Source organism: Hemicordylus capensis, chromosome 6 (genome assembly GCF_027244095.1).
Source record: "Hemicordylus capensis ecotype Gifberg chromosome 6, rHemCap1.1.pri, whole genome shotgun sequence".
In the NCBI taxonomy this organism is placed as follows: domain Eukaryota; kingdom Metazoa; phylum Chordata; class Lepidosauria; order Squamata; family Cordylidae; genus Hemicordylus; species Hemicordylus capensis.
The window spans coordinates 41,495,773-41,515,266 of NC_069662.1; the positions used below are offsets into that span (position 1 = coordinate 41,495,773).

Here is a 19,494-nt window from a genome sequence, read left to right on the forward strand (position 1 = left end):
GAGCACCTCAATACCATAGGGGCCACAGAAATCACCATCAGCCAATTACAAAAAGCAGCTTTACTGGGAACAGCCTATATTCTGCGACGATATCTATAACAATCCTATATAATCCTATATAATAAAAGGCTAAGTGAGTGGCCGTGGCTTTGGAACGTTGGGGATCTGCGTCCCTGCCTCCCTGGGTTGTTCTGGGCCTGCGCAAAGCGCAGGCCCAGAAGAGCCCAAGGGACACAGGACCTCAGACACCAGTGTCCCACAGCCACGGGCGGCCATTAGCCGGTGTGTGGCGGCGGGGGAAAGTGGCCAAGGCGGCGGCGGAGCCGCCGCCTCGGCCATGAGCTGAGGCACGGCAAGAGGAGGCCGAGGCAACCAGAAGCGGCCGCCCTGAAAAAGGCGAGGGCAATGGCGACGGGGGAAGACCAAGACGGGGGACAGGGAAGCTGGGCGAGGTGGCGGCGAAGCCGCCAACGAGGCCCCCGCCCGCTCACAGCCGTCGCCCCCGCCTGCTCACCCGCCCTCCCAGCTGCCCAAAATGAAGCTTGGCGAGGTGGCGGCGAAGCCGCCAACGAGGCCCCCGCCCGCTCACAGCCACCGCCGCCTGCTCACCCGCCCTCCCAGCTGCCCAAAATCACCTTCCCCGCTCCCCCCCAAAAAAGATTAAGGGCCAAAATGGCCCATGAGAAGGTTGCCACCCCCGCCTATCGCCCTCCCAGCTGTCGAAGACCACCTTACCCGCTCCAGCCCGAGGGAAAAGAGCAGAGCTCCTCTCTGTGCTAAGTCACTGCTCAAACTGCCGCTATGGACGCAAAGACGCCTATTGCGTCCATTGCGACAGTGTGGGCAGCAGCTTAACACAGAGAGTAGCTCTGTTCCCGAGTTCCTCTCTTCTCCTTCGGGCTGGAGCGGGTAAGGTGGGCTCCGGCAGCTGGGTGCGCGGGAGGGCGATAGGCGGGGGCGGCCACCTTCTCATGGGCCATTTTGGCCGTTATTCATCCACCCCCCCAAAAAAAGTAAAAGCAAAATAAGGAAGAACAAAAACAGAGACAACAACAAAACAAAAAACAAAAAGAGAGAGGGGACAAGGGGGGAAAAAAGAGACAGAAAGAGAGAGAGAGAGACAGAAAAGACGGGATAGAAAGCTAGCGCCCGTTATCATAACGGGCTTAAAAATACTAGTTGACAATAAAATTCTGGCATCCCAGGTCCTTGGGAAGGACTCGATGTCTGGATAAAACAAACCAGTCAATAACACCTGTCTGACTGTGTAAACAAGAAATAATAATTAATAGCTGCTATAGAGAGTGAGTATCTGCCCATACTCACTGTGTATCCCGGAATGAGTATCCCGGAACTACCACTTTTGCTTTTAAAGGACTTCATAATAGTTGCTGCACTTCTACAATACAGCCAAAGAGAGCTCAGAAGCAAAATGAGACTTCTAAAAATACAAATAAAGTATCACAAAACAATATGGAGTGTGGTGTGGTGTTGCTTATCACCTCTGATGTCATAGACATTAGCCAATAGGTGCTCATGACATTTGTGCAGCCAGTTCTAATTGCATAAATTGCAACATAGCTGCACTGCACAGCGACAAACTTAATTACCCTGCCGCAAAATCACTACCCTGAGGAAGATAGTTGGATTCCTTGCAACAACTGGATAACAACAGAACACTTATTTAGGAAAAAAGGTTGTTTGGAAACCCTTAAGGCCATAAGAAGCAGGCTGAAATCCTTCTCCCCAAGGTGCTTCATTTCTCTCTTTTCAAATTCTAGTGTGATCCTGGAAAGTGATCCTCAGCAAGTCATCCAGAAGGTGAATTTCAGGGTGAGTAGTCTCCCTCGCTCCACTCCCTGTTTCTGTCATTCTTGGATCAGCTTTGCACTTGGTCCACCTGCTAATCTCCCTCCTGAAACTCTTTTCATCCCAGACAGTCCCAGAGCCTGCAGCATACGGTTTTGTTCTCTTTGATTACATCACGGGTAATTCAGAGCACAATGAAATTATGCCTGAGAGATTCTACAAATAGTGACATGTTCTCACAAACAGGAAGCCAGGAGTAAGACTTCACTTCCTTCTAAGCATGTTGCTCTCTAACGTAGCATGGCAACTGACTGGGTGGAAATCATCCCGCTTACTGTAGCCCCAACTCTGCATCGTAACTCCTGCCTGTCTCTTGACTCTACTTGGAGTTGTGGTAAGGGTTTATCATTACTGGAAAGCAAGAAAGCCCACAGACACCATAAAGCCCTGCATATTCTGATCCCAGGATGCAGTTTCAGCAAGGGGATTTGCCATCACCCCTCAGGCTTTAGACCCCTTGTGATTATTCTTCAGGAGCACCTGTATCTCCGGCCAGTTTACACTGCATGACTGTAGTTATAAACAACTAGTATTTTTAAGCCCGTTATGATAACGGGCGCTAGCTTTCTATCCCGTCTTTTCTGTCTCTCTCTCTCTCTTTCTGTCTCTTTTTTCCCCCCTTGTCCCCTCTCTCTTTTTGTTTTTTGTTTTGTTGTTGTCTCTGTTTTTGTTCTTCCTTATTTTGCTTTTACTTTTTTTGGGGGGGTGGATGAATAACGGCCAAAATGGCCCATGAGAAGGTGGCCGCCCCCGCCTATCGCCCTCCCGCGCACCCAGCTGCCGGAGCCCACCTTACCCGCTCCAGCCCGAAGGAGAAGAGAGGAACTCGGGAACAGAGCTACTCTCTGTGTTAAGCTGCTGCCCACACTGTCGCAATGGACGCAATAGGCGTCTTTGCGTCCATAGCGGCAGTTTGAGCAGTGACTTAGCACAGAGAGGAGCTCTGCTCTTTTCCCTCGGGCTGGAGCGGGTAAGGTGGTCTTCGACAGCTGGGAGGGCGATAGGCGGGGGTGGCAACCTTCTCATGGGCCATTTTGGCCCTTAATCTTTTTTGGGGGGGAGCGGGGAAGGTGATTTTGGGCAGCTGGGAGGGCGGGTGAGCAGGCGGCGGTGGCTGTGAGCGGGCAGGGGCCTCGTTGGCGGCTTCGCCGCCACCTCGCCAAGCTTCATTTTGGGCAGCTGGGAGGGCGGGTGAGCAGGCGGGGGCGACGGCTGTGAGCGGGCGGGGGCCTCGTTGGCGGCTTCGCCGCCACCTCGCCCAGCTTCCCTGTCCCCCGTCTTGGTCTTCCCCCGTCGCCATTGCCCTCGCCTTTTTCAGGGCGGCCGCTTCTGGTTGCCTCGGCCTCCTCTTGCCGTGCCTCAGCTCATGGCCGAGGCGGCGGCTCTGCCGCCGCCTTGGCCACTTTCCCCCGCCGCCACACACCGGCTAATGGCCGCCCGTGGCTGTGGGACACTGGTGTCTGAGGTCCTGTGTCCCTTGGGCTCTTCTGGGCCTGCGCTTTGCGCAGGCCCAGAACAACCCAGGGAGGCAGGGACGCAGATCCCCAACGTTCCAAAGCCACGGCCACTCACTTAGCCTTTTATTATATAGGATTACATGGGTCTACAGTATACTGGTGAAACTCGGAAAATTAGAATATCGTGCAAAAGTCCATTAATTTCAGTAATGCAAATTAAAAGGTGAAACTGATATATGAGACAGACGCATTACATGCAAAGCGAGATAAGTCAAGCCTTAATTTGTTATAATGGTGATGATCATGGCGTACAGCTCATGAAAACCCCAAATCCACAATCCCAGAAAATTAGAATATTACATGGAACCAAGAAGACAAGGATTGAAGAATAGAACAATAGCGGACCTCTGAAAAGTATAAGCATGCATATGTATTCAGTACTTGGTTTGGGCCCCTTTTGCAGCAATTACTGCCTCAGTGCGGCGTGGCATGGATGCTATCAGCCTGTGGCACTGATGAGGTATTATGGAAGACCAGGATGCTTCATTAGCAGCCTTCAGCAATTCTGCATTGTTTGGTCTCATGTCTCTCATCCTTCTCTTGGCAATGCCCCATAGATTCTCTCTGGGGTCAGGTCAGGCGAGTTTGCTGGCCAATCAAGCACAGTACACTGTATACTTTTCAGAGGTCTGATATTGTTCTATTCTTCAATCCTTGTCTTCTTGGTTCCATGTAATATTCTAATTTTCTGAGATTGTGGATTTGGGGTTTTCATGAGCTGTACGCCATGATCATCACAATTATAACAAATTAAGGCTTGACTTATCTCGCTTTGCATGTAATGCGTCTGTCTCATATATCAGTTTCACCTTTTAATTTGCATTACTGAAATTAATGGACTTTTGCACGATATTCTAATTTTCCGAGTTTTACCTGTATATGCTAGCTGTGCATGCACACAGACACACATCCTTCTGCTCCAAAAAGAAAATAAAAACCAATGTTTGATAATATAATTGCTGACCCTTCTGTCATCATGGCATGTTGTGTTGTTGTTTTAGAAAACACAACAGGCTCAAAGTACATTGCTCTTTTTTTGGCACGTGAATCTTGGGTCCATCCAAGAGCAAGCCTTTGAACCTTTCTGTGAATGTCGCCTCCTCCTTCCCCCACAAACTGGAATCTGGACCCAATCTCCATGGCATTCTTCTTCTTGTTATTTCCTATAGTTCTGTCCACTGGAACACTGACCGGCATGGGATAAGCACGAGGTTATTCTTAGTAGTGGGTTATTTGAACAATATTTATAAAAGGGAGGCTTTTACCTCCCTTGGCCTCTAGCTTTCTTGCCCAGGGCAAATGGCCATTAAGGGACAAGCCAAGGAGTCATGAGGAGTGCCTCCCCTGGCACAAATCAGCCTGTACTAACAAGCATAGGGAACAGGGAAAGAAGGAGTGGATCATGGTGTGCAGACTGAATAGAGCAGCATTCACTTCTTCCTGCAGTGCCCCAGGCAATGGGCAGAATGGATTCCTGCACCTTGAGCTCCTTATCTGGTCTTGCTCCTTTCCCACCCTGCACAGATCCTTTCCCTCCCCCCATATGATAACGATAGGCATTTTGCTAGTCTCATCATATATATATTTAAGGCAAGAAGTTGTTGCCCTCTCGCCCAAGAGGATCCCTTAAATGCTGGCTGAGAAGCTGCTATCTCAGAGATCAGGGGTTCCAAACAGGGGTACTTGAGAGTCTCTCAGGGGGTCCTCAGAGCCCACCTGCCTCCCCACTCTGCAGCCACACAATTTGTTTCTCGTCTGAAGATCGCCAGGTTGAAGCTGACACTTCCTCAGTGATGTGTCTACTGCAAAAGGGGAGGAAGGAGGGTGAAGACCCTCCTTTTCTGCTCCTGATGTTCAGGCTGGCATTTGGGACATAGGATTAAATCAGTAAAGGTTTGGGAAATTTCAGTGATTTTGATCTCAATTTTGTAATTTTTCTGCTGTTTTTTGTTTTGCTTTTGTTATCCACCCCAAGCCTTCAGGTTAGGTTGGGCTATCAGTTTAAATATTTGTTTGAAATAAGTAGCCAAACACATGGTATATATTTGTACACTGTGTAGATCCCAAAATGCAAACAGCATGTGTATGATGTGATATTTGTTTCCAAGCCTGGTGTGTGTGTTGCAGTTTTAAAGGCGAAAGCTAAAGAAATTGGTCTAACAGTGCTAACCATGTTCAGATTTCATTAGAATATGGAAATACCTCTTTCCCCTTACAGATTTGCTCTAAAGTTTGCATAATGCTGATGTGAGCCCATTGCATGTATTTAGGTGTTTTTTGTTTTGTTTTGTTTTAATCTGTGTGGTTATGGTATGAATGCCTTGTCCGTTATTAACCCTGGATTTGATGTTCTATATTCCAACACTGTACATGTGGACTTGCTCCTGTGATGGAGACTGTAATGAGAGAGGAGAGACAAATACCAGTTGCCAGGCTTCCATCCCCTGAGCCTCCATGTGGTCTAAAAGCCCCAGGTGACTATAGTAGGTAGAGCTGCTACCCAACAGTTGCTAGAGCCCACCTGCCTAACCTCTCTAAACCCTACTTTCTCCACTATCACCTGCAGGTGATTAGTGGAAGAAGAAAGAGAGATGCACAATAAGTCCGAATGTGCAAATCTTATTTGCCAATTTGTTGCCCATTCACCCAATTTGGAGAAGCCCGCTTGGAGTTCTCCACAGCATGGGTGCTTTCACTTGTAATACGGCAAGTAAATATGGGACAGCCACTGGTTCCCACTGGGTATGCATTCCTACCACTGGAGTTGTTTTTGTGATATCTGAAGCTGCCTATGTTGGGCAGAAAATGTCTCTTACCTACCTCAGCCCAACTTTGTCAAGTCAACTTCAAACACTGGTTTCAGATCACGGGCGGAGGTCGGTAACCAACATTGTCAACCCAACATTGGGCAGCTTTAGCCGTCACAAAAATGGCAGTGGGAGTGTGTGTTTGGCCAGAACCAGCGGCTCTCCCATGCCTACTTGCTGTGCTACATGTGAATCTGCTAGGGATGTGCCCGAATCGTTTCAGTGCCTCATTAGCAAGGCACCCAAACTATTCACGTGGCTGCATCTGAAAGGTTTTGGCGTGGGGGCGGGTAGTGGTTGCTTTAAGAATGAGGCACGCAAGTTCTCACCTGCTCCTCCACCACTGTTCCAGTTGCGCAGCTGTCCTTCCCGAAAGGCTATGAGTGGCTGTGTCACAGCAGTGGCACACATATGGCCACCACGCATGCGCCATGTGTGTGATGCACTTGCGCATGGCCTTTTGGGAAGGACAGCACAGTGATTGGCACAGCAGCAGGGTAGCAGAGAAGCAGGTAAGGACCTGCATGCCTCATTCTTAAAGCTACCACTCTCCTCATCCACACACACGGCTGCCCAAAACGATTCATGCACATCACTAGAAGCTGCCTTATGCCTTAAGGTTTCACCATCCTGAACAATTTGGTCTCATCCATGAATTGGCTGCTTCACTGTTCCCTTCTGTCTCCATATAATGATAAATAGCACAGGTTCTAAGCAAGACCCTTGAAGGAACAGTTTACTTCATTCCCTCCATTGCAAAAACTATCTTGTTCATTCCTAGCCTCTGCTTTCTGTACTCTTTCCCCATGACTACTAAGTTTACTTGGAAGCCTTAAAACAAGTGTTTACCAGATCACCCCATCTGCTTGTTTGTTAACATTCTCAAAGAATTCTATTGGGGAAGCAGGACTTCCCTTTGCAGAAGCCATGCTGAGTCTCTCTCAACAAGGTTTGTTCTGTATGTTTAATAATTTCAGCTTTAATAGTGCTTTCCACCAATGTATCAGGAACAAAGTTAAGCTGGTGGAACAGTACTTTCCTGGATTCCTCTTTAAAAAGGGACGTGACATTGGTTACTATTAACAAAGGAGGCCAATGTTAGAGTTGTGTTGTGCATAGCATTGTTAGAAGACGAACAATTTCACATTTGAAGTCTTTAAGAGCTTTTGCATGTATGCCATCTGGTTCTGGCAATGTCTTAATGTCTAATTTGTCAATTAGCTCTCAAATTCCACCCATTCTTACCTCTCTTTTACTTACAATGCTATCCTGTGCCTGTTTCTTCAGAAGTAAGTTTCACTGTGTTCAGTGGAGCTTGCTTGCAGGTAAGTATCAATATGATTGCAGTCTTGGACCACAACCCTATACACACTTACCTGAGAATAAGTCCCAGCAAACTCAGTGGGGCTTATTTCTGAGTAAACATGCAAGGATTGCAGGCTTGGGTTTTCAGCTGCCTTGCCTGAAAGGGGGGAAAGGGGGTTAGAGACACACACACACACAAAGAGGCGCTTAACACACCCAGGGAGCCTTCCCTGGGCGGCCAGATCAGCCGCCCAAATGATTACCAGCTCCATCACAGAGCCAGTTGGGGCGGTGGGATTCTGGACTTCCTGGCTCCCAGAAGTCTGATAAGGCACTGCACACGTGCGCGGTGCCTTTAGGGAACCTCTAGACATGGGGAGGCTACTCATGAGTCAGTGCGGCATGGAGCTGCACCAACACACAATAGTTTAACCTGCTTTTTGGGCACTCCTGCACCTGAAACCTGGGTTAAGTGGCAGGCCACTTAAGAGAGCTCACCACTGCACTGCTGCCAGGAGCTGCATGGCTCCCGTTGGACCTAATGGCCAGCCGCAACCGGTCTGGGCTCCCTTAGGCTGATTGTGAGAATAGCTTCAAAATGTGTTTCTCTCCAACACCTTCTACAGGGAAGACTGATGCAAGGAATATCATTAACACTTCAAGATTTTTTTGTTTTATAACCATCTCCACTTCCACTTCCCCTCCTGCCCACTTGTTCATTTACCTCCTCCAATCCTACTCTGCTGACATAAACTTATAAACAAAATAGTAAACAAAAACATTTTTTTAAAACCAAGCAAATATGTAAGGGGAAAAAATACATTATACATCATCAGTACACTCCTGATTCATAAATAGAAGTTGCACAATTGACTTCCTTCCCTGGCATGATCCAAGTGGCATATAGATCGTGTATAGTTCCAGGAACTCACCCCACACATCCTCAGATTTTTCTAGATTTCCTCACTTCATAGATGCAGATCGCTCTAAGGCTGCTTGTGTTAGCATTTCTTCAATCCATTTCTCATGATTTGGTGGGGTCTTACACTTCCACTGTTTGAGGATCATCTGTTTAGCAAACAGGAATACCCTAATTACTTGGTGATTTCTGATTATGTGTGTGCGTCCTTAGGGCTGCTTTGGGAAACACCAACACACATCTTAATGAGATAGAACAGTGTGTTTCTGAAATGGAAGACAGGAATGGAGTGGCAGATGTCTCCCTACAGCAGTACCAAGCAGAGCTGAAGGTGTTCTATGCTAAAATTATTGACTTAGAAGGCAGAAATCACAGAAGTAATCTGCACCTAGTGGGTATAGCTGAAGGAACTGAAGGTTGATTCCTAAATCGCCTCCTCCATGAGGCACTTGATTTAGCAATAGCAGCAATAGCAATAGCACTTACATTTATATACCGCTCTATAGCTGGAAGCTCTCTAAGCGGTTTACAATGATTTAGCATATTGCCCCCCAACATTCTGGGTACTCATTTTACCGACCTCGGAAGGATGGAAGACTGAGTCAACCTTGAGCCCCTGGTCAGGATTGAACTTGTAACCTTCTGGTTACAGGGCAGCAGTTTTACCACTGCGCCACCAGGGGCTCATTTACCCACTGATGATGACTTCAATAATCTTTTTATCCTTTTATCATAATAGTCCTACTGCCAACTCGACTGGTTTCCTGCTTCTGATATATTTAAAGAAACATGTATTGTTTGGTTTTGTCTCTTTAGCAATCTACTTCTTGAGTTTCTGTTTTGCTTGCATTATTCTCAACTTGCATTGGTTTGGTCAGAGTTTATGCTCTTGTTTGTTCTCCCCATTATGGCAAATCTTCCACTTTTTAAAGGAAGGAAGCTGCCTTGCCTTTTACGACTTCCTTGACTTTGCTATGGTCCCTCAACTGCCTCCTCTTTCTTCATCCCTCCCTCCAAAACAAACTTCTGTCTTTCTTAATTTTCCTGACCCCTGTTTTCTGTTTTAGGTGGATGACAGCCCTTTATCCGAGCATAGTGTCAGTCAGGTAAGTCTTCTAGAATCATCTGGAATTTTTCTTATATACAGATTTGTTGCCATCTCAGCTGGGAGATACACTTGTGGTCTGGATTTTGTGGATTAATCATGTATGTTTTGGGGATAGCCTTAAGGCTATCTATAAAATACATGTTTGTCCTTGTAAATACACATTTGGAATGCCATAGAGGGAAAGTCACTGTGGGGTTGTGTGTGTGTGTGTGTGAGAGAGAGAGATCTGGAGTGAAGAAATGGCCGGTGAGGAAAAGGACAGTCTTCACTTCTGAAAGTTCTTTAAATAAACATAGCAGTGGGACTCTAATATGTGCATATACACAAAATGCATAGTTAGCTCCACATGTCATGACATCACTGTGTGGGAGAGGTATATATGTGTGTGTACAAATATACACAACGCAAGGGGGAAGTATAAACAAAAGACTGCACCATTTTCTCTTGTCACAAATTGGAAAGAAACTCTCTTTAGTCAGACACTGTTCAACAGACTAGCAGTTGGGAATGTTGGCAGGGACACCCCTGGATTTCTCATCTCCAACCTTACTAACTGTCTCCTTGCAGGCCATCTTCTCCAAATTAAGTCTGATGGCATAACATAAAGGCCAAGAGGGAAAGGGGGTGGGTCTTTCACAGATCTTCATAACACGGTCCTAACTGCTGCTTCTTGTTTGCTGCATTAAAGTAAGTAGCTGGCATGAGGAAACTGATCATTTGGGTCTGTGTTGCTGTACAGCTGCTGCTATTAGCTCCAACAGTGAACATAACTCCCATTTTAACCCAGGTGCTCTAATGCAGAAAATGTGGTCCATGATGACTGGAAGCACATTTACAGCCGAGGATCAGTTGTATCAACTGCACAAAAGCCCGCCCCACAGTAGTAGGAAAAGAGCATGGTATCTTAGTAATGCTGAGTTGACATCTGCAATTCTGGATCCTGGTAAAAGAGAGGAATAAAGGAGCATGGCAGGAACAGAGGCTGTTTGGTTGCAGGGGCGTAACTATAATAAGGCAAGAAGAGACAGTTGTCTGGGGGCCCACTGCCTTGCAGGGTCCCCAGAGGCAAGTCACATGACGGACTCCCCGAGCCGCGCACCCGCCCGGGCTTCCTTCAGTTGTATTCATCCTCCAAAATTGATGTGAGTGTTAAGACCTGGAGCTACCAGAACAGCATATCTTCCTCTAGTACCATTAAATGACTTGCATCGTCCACAATTTACAAAAATAATTTAGGATGATGTTCTATTGTGGCACATAGGTTATATCTATATCTATATCTATGCTTTTTGTTACCACTATTCAGCCTCATTTAAGATTTCTTTTCTTCATGAGCTGAGCTTCAGTGATGGGGGGCCCATTTTAAAATCTTGTCTCTGGGCCCACTCCAACCTTGCTACACTCCTGGTTGCCAGTCTGACACATTTGGTCCTACTTACTGCTTTACACTTCGCTTTCCTCGTTTTTGCTAATCCTGCTAAATCTAACTGATGCATGGCTGCTTTCTTCAACACCCCTACCTCCAACTCCCCTCACGGGCATATTTTGGGTGGCATAGAGGGCTTCCTGGGGAAGGGGAGGGCATCAAAAACTGTCACTTCCTTGCTGTACTGCTGCAGGTAGTTGTAAAGTTCTGTTAGGCTGCTCTCTCGCTGCACTGGTGCATCCTTACTCTGAATATCAGCCTGTATGTTTAAAAAACAAAACAAGAGCTTCTTCCTGAAGTGGTCTCAGCCAATCAGGAGCCTTGCAGGTAGTATAATATAGGATTAAGATTTGGCTATATGACAAGTTTACAAAACCAAATCAGAATGAGAGCAGGAAGCATTGCACTCACTCTTAACAGACTCCTTCATAATGCTGTTTCACCAATCCGATCTGGTTATCTGATAATGTCACAAAGCCAGATCAGGGTTAATATTTTCACCCTAAACCCCCCCCGCCCCCCCTCAAAACACACAATCATTGAAATGGAAAATTATATTTCACAGGAGGAAAATGCACACACAGAGCATTTAAGCTCAGCCCTAACCAGATACGTATATTAGTTTTATACCACTTTAACCAACATGGCTTCCCTTACAGAATCTTGGGAATTGTAGTTTGATGAAGGTGTTACAAATTCTCCGTTGGAGATTCCTAGCTCCCTTCACAGAACTACTTTCCCCAAGCTTCCTTGGGAAGGGGAAAGGAATATCAAACCTGTTTAAGTCTGCATTAGCCCAGACTGGCACAATTGTAGCCTTAACAACTGCAATCGGTAGTTCCCCTAACCAACCCAATGACTGCTAGTTGCCTAGCAACTGGAATCTCACTTTGCCTGAGCCCAACAGAATGGATGGGAAGAAAGCAGGAGTTTGGGGTAGAGGCAAGGGGCTGGCTGTATTGGGGTGAGACAGAAGAAAGAGAAGCTGGCAGTAGGGAATGTGCTGCCTTCTGCAGGGTAAGTGCCTGGGTGAGGGCTCCCTTTGACCCTTGTAAAGGGAACCAAAAGACTGCATGGATAACTTGTGATGAAGGTTTGCTATTCATTGGGGCCTGTTAAACTGGTGCTATCTAGCTCTGCATTCAGTAGTGTTTAACTCTGCAGATGATGCATAAGAATCAATTTATATGGGTGAGATCCAGCCAAATGTAAGCACTTCCACTAATTTTAGTGGAAGGATGCTAAGCACATCCGTGACTCTTCCACTGAAATAAAGGGAATTAAATGGGCTTAACTTTGGCTGCATCTCACTCTTGATAATTCCACTCCCAGAATAATCTCCAATGTCATTTTTAGATGGGGAAGCCTCCCCCTTCACAATGGCACCTTATTACTACCATCCATATTTCTTGCCTGGGGTTGGAATGGGGGTCAGGAGGAGATGAATTGTGGGTCCAAGTGCTGCAGGATGGCAAAGGCGGCTCACTCAGCTTGGCAAAGTATTAATCAAGGGCTTGTTTTCAATGCATTTTTAAAAGTAAGGGTATGTATAATATAAATCAGTGTTTTTATTTTAAAAAATGTTTTGGTTCTGATGGACTGTTCCCCAGTAACAATCAAAATACAGTGATATATATAAAATTAACCAATACATTAAAATAAAAGCTGGGGGTGGTGGTGGTGGTATTGCATTCAGGCACAGTGGGTTAGCTGTGCACTGCCCCCTTAGGCACAATCCTAACTCTCAGGCACAATTCCAGACTCCCCCCTTCCACTCTTTCCTTGGCCTCCGAGAAACTATGTTGCAGGCCTGTGTTAGGAGCCCTGTAAGCTGGTTAAGTTACCAACACTTGTATGCAGCCTAAATTCCATAATCGGGTTTTAACAGGGAAAACTGTGGGAAAGTGGAGCTGTCAGATGGGAGGGGAGTTATTGACTTCTTCTTTTCTTCTTCTTCTTTTTGCCCAGCGTTGCAGAAAACCTGGGACTTCCCAAGATCCTAATTTCTTATTCACTACTCTTTGCCAAAAGGCACCCCCTTCCTTGTCTAAAAGACACACATGCCACCTAGTGTTCAGTATGATTAAAGCAAGCCCACCTGGTCATCCAGCCTTGACACACTTCCAAAATTTCATTCCTTTTCTTAGGGCCCAAACCAAGGGTTTAAAATGGATCCAGAATTCATCAGGACTTCAACCCTGGATCTTTCTTTTCCTTCATAGCAGCAGGACATGTGACATTAGACAAACAGGAACACAAGAACATAGGGAGATGCCTTCTACCGAGTCAGACCACTAGCTCACTGTTGCCTACATTTGACTGGCAGTGGCTTTCCAAGGTTTTAGGCACAAGCCTTTCCCCATGTTGCCTGGAGATGCCAGGCATTGAACCTGCTTTGCATGCAAAGCACATGTTCTGCTACTGAACTATGGCCCCAGAGTATCATTAGAGGATCTCTGAGTTTATGCACTTCCCCACATTACTCAATAAGTGCTCTCAGCAGCTAGGCATTTGCAATTGGAGGAAGGGCTTCCAAGTCAAAAGGCATGACTTGTCAGCACATTAGAGCCCCAACACTGGTTTTCAGAGATTAAGCACTGGTTGTGTCACATCACCATGTTGCTGGGGTTATTTGCTTTGCAGGCATCCTTGGCAGTATGCCTGTTCTCTACTTGTGGGGTACTGTGGTTAGGACTCTCTAGGACATGTCAGCCCTCCAGTGGTTGGACTGCAACTCCCATCATACCTGGCCACAGTGGCCAGTAGTCAGGGATGATGGGAGTTATAGTCCAACAGCTGAAAGAGGGCCAAAGTTGAGTAGCCCTGCTTTAGAATTATCTGTGGAAATGGAGCAGAGTGGAGAGCTGGATGGCCTCGTCTCAGTATGGGGACTTTGTCTGGGTGACCTATTGGTTCTTGCTGTCTCTACAGTTCACAAATATGAACACAGTGGCTTTTTCAGTAGACCTTATAAACTACTACTACTAATACTGTGAGCCTCATCTTGTGAATGCTTCCATGCATATCCAGATCAGGACTCTACATATCTAAAAGAATATCTAAAAAGTGGATTGAACCAACACATGACAAAATTACAATATGGATCTGTATTTAACAGTTCACCAAGGCAAACAAGTCAAAAAGCAATAAAACAAACAAAACCCATTTAGGTTAACTTTAGTATGGTTGAGCAAATAGTTGCTTATTGGATGGTGGGAGAGGAGACATGAAGCTGTTTGGGAAGAGGTGCATCCTAGTCAGTTGGCAACATACCTGAAATAGAAAAAATTAATTGTTCTCATTTTTCTCTCTCCTTTTCCCCCTTCACCTGTTAATAGGTTCTGCAATCTGCCAAAGAACAAATTAAGTGGTCCTTATTAAAATAAAATGTCCCATAAAAAGAATGTTTTGATTTACAGTTTTTCACAATGCTCTGTTTAAGCCTTTCCCATTTGACCAGAAAGGACCTTTCCAGTGGATACAAGATGGCTACCCTCACCATTTGGGAGAATGCCAGCCTGCCACAGAGACTCATCTGTGTAGCTTCCAAGTGAACAAACAGCAAAATTTATTCTTGACTAGTCACGGATATTTCCAATCATGCACAAATCCTCTAAGGTTATTTTCCAATATGCACGGATGCTCCTCCAGATTCACAAAGAGCTGAAAAGACAATCCACAATTGGGCAGGTCTCTCTACTTCTCTGCCGATGCCTTGGAGGACTAGAAGGAGGGTGTGTGCATGTGGGGGTTTTAAAACAAGTCCTGCTCAGAGGAAGTGTAACAATGGGATAAATGTAAAATATCAAAAACATGTAAACCAATGTAAAACACATTTTATACACATCTTATAATCAGAGAGGTTTTCTCCAGCAAAATTAGTTGCTGAGCCTAGTTATAAACTTTTTCCTATGTATTATTCTTGATTTTAAAAAGTACAGTATTTAAAAATCTGTGCTACAAACCATTTTATTATTGCTACAGACTGTCAACTGAACTTTCTTAGCCTGACCTCTTCTGGGGGTAAAACGACATTGTGTTCTCAAGATAATCCCAGCCCTTTTTATTGTTTTTCATTTACTAATATGACAGAGACCCCTTTGTTTTATTAAAGGCTCCATGAACATGTTGATTAGGGGTCAACAACAGGTAGCCCCTTGGGCAAATCTGAGCTATAAGAGCGGTCTTATCACACCTCCTCTTAGTTATCATCCCCACAGGCAAATTGGGTGTGAAAGATTAGCAGTGATGATGAGGGGATTTGGTTGGTACTAAGCCCTTGAGGAGGTATGGAGCAAGCCTTGATCAGCCAATCCCCAGTAACTATCTTACCAGAGAGGTTTTATCCAGCAAAATTAGTTGCTGAGCCTGGTTATAAACTTTGTCCTATGTATTATTCCTGATAAATACATCACCACACCCTATTGACATTTAATATCCACTTTGTCTCTCTCACCAGTCAGAGGCAACGTAAATATTTTTTAATGGAGATAGAAGGAGTCTTAGAGGTTATCTTATCTTATCCCACTCTGGAGTCCATCCAGATGAGCTTTATTAATAATCTATGTTTAGTGTTTGGAGAGAGATGGATCCCCTTTGGGGTAAAGCATGGCATTACATTTACATTCACACATTGTTGGACACATTGTACAAACTTCTTCCCCATACCACCATCACCAAATCAGGCTAAATAGAACTACAGGTGGACCTCATTATCTGCAGGGGTTCCGCTCTTGCCTACAACCACAGATAACAAGACCATGGGCCAGGTCTCATGATCAGTGAGACCCGGTTTGGAAAGGAGAGCGGGCTAAGCCCGCTCTCCCTACAGACGAGCGGGGCACAAGCCCTGGGCGGCCGGATCAGCCACCCACACAACTGCTGGCTCCATGACGGAGCCGGCAGGGGCTGGGGAGCTTGGGGGTTGCGCAGCCCCTGGAAGTTCCAGTATGCAGATGCGCAGGGCATACTGGGGAGACCCCTGAGCCGGGAGGCTGCTTTTCAGCCTCCCATGGGGGGGGGTCTACTCATGAGTAGCCACGCCTCGGCTACTACGATTTTTAAAACTGGGTTTAAGGGGAGGGTTACTTTGGCGGGTTAACCACCTGGAGGCCACTGGGCTCCCCTAGCCCGATTTCTCCTGATTGTGGGAATAGCCTCCATGAGTGAATGGGAACTGAGGTTAGGTTCCTGGAGGGGGGAAAAAAGGCTTTAAAAGGCAGAAATAACAGGAAATAACATACCATACTCTCCAGGTCTCCAGCTGCCCAGTAATGCTCCTGCAACCACCAAGTCTGCTGATTTTCTGCAAAAAATCATGGGGGGTGTGCGTGGTTTTTTTTAAAAGAAAGCCACAAAATGGCTCATGGATAGGCAAATTTGAACTATTTTTCGATCTGCCGATAACACCAGGTGTACATGATCCAACTGCAGATACATGAAACTGCGGGTGCTGGGACTGCAAAAAAATGAGGGCCACCTGTACCAATGGAAACCAGTTTCCACATGTAGGGTGTATTCTTGTTTTTATTAGGATAACTGATTTAAGCTGGCCTTGATAGCTGCTCACCTGTTTCCCTTTCCAACATCTCCAGATTCTACGTAATCCTTGGAAAATTTGCTTTGTTATCCAGCCAATGTGATGCAGGTGCAAGAGCTTGCATACCTGGTACAGGAAAAGTTGCTAGCCTGCAACCCAGAGGTGTGTTCTGTCTCTTTAAAGCAGGGGTTCTCGACCTTTGGCCCCCAGATGTTGTTGAACTACAATGGGCATGTGGGAAAAGCTGATCCAGTTGACATAGTATACTTGGACTTCCAAGAAGCTTTTGACAAAGTTCCCCACCTCTTGAACAAACTTAGCAGTCATGGAATAAGGGGACAGGTTCATGTGTGGATCGGTAACTGGTTGAAGGACAGGAAACAGAGAGTAGGAATAAATAGACAGTTTTCACAACAAGGGAAGTAGGAAGTGGGGTCCCCCAGGGATCAGTATTAGGACCAGTGCTCTTTAACTTGTTCATAAATGATCTACAATTTGGGGTAAGCAGCAAAGTGGCCAGATTTGCAGATGATACTAAACTATTTAGGGTAGTGATATCCACACCATCGTGTGGAGCTCCAAAAGGATGTCTCCAACCTGGGGGAGTGGGTGACAAAATGACAAATGCAGTTCAATGTAAGCAAGTGTAAAGTGATGCACTTGTGGGGGAGGGACCCAACTTCACATATACGCTGATGGGATCTGAGCTGTCGGTGACTGACTAAGACAGAGATCTTGGGGTCATGGTGGAAAGCTCATTGAAAGTGTTGACTCAGTGTGCGGCAGCTGTGAAAAAGGTCCCTACCAGTAATGATCTCTAACAATTCCATGGTCTTCAACGTGGTCTTTGTGCTTTACGTGATTGGGCTTTGCTCCTGCGCAGAAACCTCGTCAGAATTGTCCAAGCTTGTTTCTCTCTTAGGTAGTAGCTCCTCCCCTTCCTGTGGTCACATGTCCTTCTTCCTTCAGTCTTTTTTTGTCCATTGACAGAATGACACCATTTGTGAGTTGCTTCAAGCTAGAATTTTTTTTTTAATCTCTCTTCTTACTCCTTACTTTCTCTACTTTTCTTTTATCATTTGTTGTTCTCTCTCTTTCATCTAGCATCTTGTTTTTACCCTCACATTTCCCGCCCCCTGACCACCCCCCATTGCAGTCGGTGTTTTTACGTTCATTCGGCCGCTTATGGCCAGCATCACTCATGGCTCTGGGAATGGCCCTCATATCATCACAAGCGGCCTCCTCCTTCGCTCCCATGCAGGCCACCAGGCCTTTGGCCGCTCAGTCCTTGGGCTCACAGTCCCTCGACTCCAACCTAGCTGGCAATTCACCCACTTCCGGGCCCTCGAACCAGCCTACAGCTCCCTCATTGCCCAACCCGATAGCGCAGTTACTCTACAGTGCCCAGCTCAGTTCTTTCCCATGCTGCAACGTGTGCAATCAAAGTTCCTAAAAGCAGTTCTTCAAGTACCAAGATATCTAACGCTATCCGGCAACTAGAGACAAGCCTAATGAAAGTGGAGGCAAGGGTATGAATCAGAATCGGAATCATTTTATTTACGGCCATAAGCCAAACAAAATTAAAACTTTAGACTGTTACCAGGTATAAATATACAACATGAAATAATTAAAACATACACAATCGGCCTCATAGAACCCCATGAAAAGAGGTCAGTTTCATAGCCTCATATAAAAATTTAGCAACCAGTTTAGTAATACCCACATTAACATCAGCAAGACATAAATTAAGATAAAATGAGTCGGACATGCCTGGAAACTGATCAAATAAAGAAGTCAATAGTTCTTTCTTTGAGTCGCGGAACAGAGGGCAGTACAAAAGCACATGGACAACTGTTTCTAAGCAGCCCTCTCCGCAAGAACATAGCCCCAAAACAGAGGAATCCTTATAAAACCTTCTAAGGAGCAAAGCAGAGGGTAGGACATTCAGCCTGGCTGGAGGCAAGGGTATGGATGACCATACTGAACTACTGACTAAAGCTCTCCCTTTCCTTAGAGTGTAAAATTAGAGTGTATAGTCTTAGAGTGTAAAATTTATTGCTACTTAGGTTTTAAAATGTACTTTATGCTGGTCTGTGACTGTAATAAAGATTGATCGATTGACCTGTTCGCATCACATCTAAACAACCAATGCCCCCTCTACTGCTCCAGGGCAGGCAAAGAAGTTCACTCCCTGGGTGACGCTTTCACAACCTCATGGATGGGGTGGAAAGCCTACCTATTTCGTCCAATTCCCCTGCTACCCATAGAAAATTCATCAGGACCAAGTACAGTACATCCTCATAGCCCCTTGGTGGCCCAGGAAACCCTGGTTTCCCCTCCTCCTATGCCTCGCGACGGGCAACCACTACAATCAATATATCCTCACCTTCTCTCCCAGCACTCCGACAACTCCACTCGGACCTCCACAGGTTGCACCTCACTGCATGGTGGATATGACCCTCTTTCCACAGCCTCTACAGCAAGTCTTGTCTGCATCCAAGAAACCTGCAACAATAAAGTCTTATCAACATATATGGGTGCACTTTCTTACCTTTCTCCACTCACACAACATTGCTCCAGAACATCTGTCAATGGAGCATGTTTGTATTTACCTCCTTTCTTTAAAAGAATCTAGTCTTAAACTCTCTTCCCTAAGAGTTCACCTGGTGACCATTGTGGCACATTCACCACCCAGACCTATATCCTTCTTCAAGGATCCTATTGTTAAGAATTTTCTCAAGGACCTGGCCCACCACCCACCCGGACCTACCCATCATGGCACCAGTTTGGGACCTCTCACTAGTGCTCACGTGCCTCATGCAACACCCCTTCAAACCAATGCAGACCATTTCATTGGATCTCTTCTGCATGGTGGCAATCCTTGTAGCCATCACGTCTGCCAGGAGAGTAAGTGAGTTAAGAGCACTGATAGTGGATGCACCTTACCTGATCTTCCACAATAACAAGGTGGTTCTCTCCGCCCCAACATCGCCTTCCTTCCCAA

At 46.0% G+C, this 19,494-nt stretch overlaps 1 protein-coding gene across 7 annotated transcripts in view; it reads left to right on the forward strand.

Moving 5' to 3' along the window:
• COPZ2 (COPI coat complex subunit zeta 2) overlaps nucleotides 1-14,355 on the forward strand; it is a 30,770-nt gene extending 16,415 nt beyond the window's left edge. For 2 of the 7 annotated variants that reach the window (XR_008309666.1, XR_008309664.1), the window contains 4 exons: nucleotides 1,782-1,833; nucleotides 1,937-2,065; nucleotides 9,485-9,523; nucleotides 14,290-14,355. Coding sequence is in view for 5 of the 7 variants with exons in the window: in XM_053260721.1 (XP_053116696.1) it covers nucleotides 1,782-1,833; nucleotides 9,485-9,523; nucleotides 14,290-14,337 (139 nt within the window). In the remaining 2 variants the exon portion in view is untranslated. Of the gene's footprint in view, nucleotides 1-1,781; nucleotides 1,834-1,936; nucleotides 2,066-9,484; nucleotides 9,524-10,092 lie in introns of all 7 variants that reach the window. The other 5 variants (XM_053260722.1, XM_053260720.1, XM_053260721.1 and 2 more) reach the window with 3 other exon arrangements.
• Nucleotides 14,356-19,494: the final 5,139 nt, after the last annotated feature.